Source organism: Suricata suricatta, chromosome 10 (genome assembly GCF_006229205.1).
Source record: "Suricata suricatta isolate VVHF042 chromosome 10, meerkat_22Aug2017_6uvM2_HiC, whole genome shotgun sequence".
Taxonomy (NCBI): Eukaryota; Metazoa; Chordata; class Mammalia; order Carnivora; family Herpestidae; genus Suricata; species Suricata suricatta.
The window spans coordinates 85,096-87,355 of NC_043709.1; the positions used below are offsets into that span (position 1 = coordinate 85,096).

At 61.9% G+C, this 2,260-nt stretch overlaps 1 protein-coding gene across 1 annotated transcript in view; it reads right to left on the bottom strand.

Annotated features, from left to right (window-relative positions):
- The window catches only part of SHANK3 (SH3 and multiple ankyrin repeat domains 3), a gene marked incomplete at its 5' end in the record, with an annotated part of 48,235 nt that continues 45,975 nt past the window's right edge, over positions 1 to 2,260 (bottom strand). Inside the window, 1 exon segment of the mRNA XM_029953899.1 lies at positions 1 to 2,260. This exon segment is cut by the window's right edge and continues 99 nt beyond it. Coding sequence (XP_029809759.1) covers positions 1,929 to 2,260 — 332 coding nt within the window.

Here is a 2,260-nt window from a genome sequence, read left to right on the forward strand (position 1 = left end):
TTTCATTTCTTATAAATTTATTACATAATAATATTATAATAATTATTATCAATAATAATAATATAAGAAACATAGATCTCTGTGGGGTGTATCACAACGTCAGGGTCAGGAGGCCTCAGGACTGGAGCAGGGGTGAAATCCCCCAGATGGAACTCCATACAAAAGGAGGGGTGAAGCGGGACTGACCCTGTAAAGTTAAAAACCCAAATTGAACGGAACCAAAAACCCACAGGTGAGTGTGAGACTGAGGGCGTAATGTGGCAGTCTGTTACAGTGACTGCTGCTGTGTGTGACCTGGTCTGTCGGTGAGAGGGTTACTGGGTGCGACTCTGCCCAGGGAATGGGGCCGGTGGGCCAGGGCGGGGCAGGCGGGCACAGACCGGCGTGCCAGGCCCCTGGGCTGTGAAAACTTCAGTTTTCTGTTGTTTTTTTTTTATATTTTATTAAAAAAAGCTAGAAATATAAACAGAAACTTGTGAGTGACGTGGATGGAGCTTAGTCCAGACTCCAAACCCTAGGTTTAAAAACATCCCAGGGCCCCCCACCCCACAGGTCATTGCTGAGTGTGAGGAGTCACAGTAAGGGGGGCTGGGGTGCCCTCTGGGGTCTTTGCCTCTCCCCAGGGCTTGCGGTGGCCTGACTCTAGGGGTCCTCTATGATCCCCCCCGGAAGCCCAGTTGGGGGGGGGGCACTGCCTCCAAGGGCTCTTGGGAGCCTGTCCAAGCCGCAGAGCCTCACCAAGGAGGCCCGCCCAGGCTAGACGCGGCTCTGGAAGGACGGGCTGGGCAAACAGCAGGTCCTAGGGTGCCTCTGACTTTCTTTGGAAGTGGAGATGGGGTGCTTTCACGGGCACACACCCATACATGCACCCTGTGCGCACTGCTGAAGCCCCCACACTAGTCCAGAGTGGCCGGCTGGGGCCACACTCCAGTCAGGCACACACAGGGCTCCGAAGCACTCAGCCGCACCCAGTTTCACACACTCGCACGTGCGCGCACACACATACAAACACACAGGGCGGGAACAGGAGACTTTGGGGTCTGAGGCAGGGAGGCTTCTCTGCTGTGGTTGCCCAACAGTGTGGGGAGGAGGCTAGACCCCTCCTGGGAAGGGACCCTGTGAGGGACTTGGCTGGGGCGGCTGCCAGGGCCCTGCCCCTCCCCAGGGGAATGGTCTCCCAGGCCACCTGACCTTGCTAGTGCCCAGCAGGACTCGCTGCCTGCCGCCCCTCCTCCACGCAGCACCTGAAGGGTCGGTGGGGCACACTATAGCTCAGCGAGGGGAGAGGGCCGAGCTGGGGCCCCAGGGAGGGCTACCAGGACCCTGGCCAACCCCAGACCAGCTGGAGCGTCCCCCGCCCCATGTGGAGTGGCAGTGGCAGTGAGGGGCCAGAGATGGAAGACTGGGCAGCAGCAGCGGAACCAGTGGGGGGCTGTAGGGGAGGGGAAGGGAAGCTATTAAGGACAGAGATATTTGTTCCTTTTCTCGTTCCAAATATAGAGTGGATTAAAATATGCAAAACAGGGGGGGCTCCTAGGCCCCCAACCGAGAACCCCAAGTCTCCCCCCTCCCCCCGAGTCACCAAGGTGTGTCCTGACCTCGCATGCTGGACTAGGCCCCCCCCTCTGGGAGAGTAGCCACCAGGAGCTGTGCGAGAGACGGTCAGGCTGGAGCACCCCACCCCCAACCCTCTCCCGCTCCAGCGTCCCCGGCCCTCGCCCTTCCTGACCGTGTGCTGGGTGGGACTCGCCGGCCGGGGAGGGCACTAAGCAATGTACAGGGCAAGTCTCCGAGCAACAGCAAACAGGACGATTCATGCAACATTCCTGGCCCGGGCGCCTTTGTGGGGGGCAGGCCGAGCCCGCGGCCCGGGGATGGGGGTGGGGGGCCCTGCCGGCAGGGCGCGGCCGGGACGTGGGGAGGGGGCGTCAGCTGCCGTCCAGCTGCCTGAGCGCGCGTTCGATGTTCATGCGGTGGCCCACGCGCGTGACGCCCAGCTCCACGAAGTCGTCCTTGGTGAGCGCCGGCAGGTGCGCGCCCTCGATTTCGTGGTCCTCGAAGCGGTCGCGGTGCTCGCCCAAGTGGATGCTCTCCAGCCAGTCGCCCACGTCGAACTTGCTCCAGAGCTGCAGCGGCTTTTGCTGGAAGGGCCGGCGCGGGCCGGGGGCCCCGGGGCCCGGGCCGGGCGCTGGCGAGGGCAGCGGCGACGGCGAGGGAGAGCGGCTGCGTGCGCTCACGCTGCGCACCACAAAGCGCACCT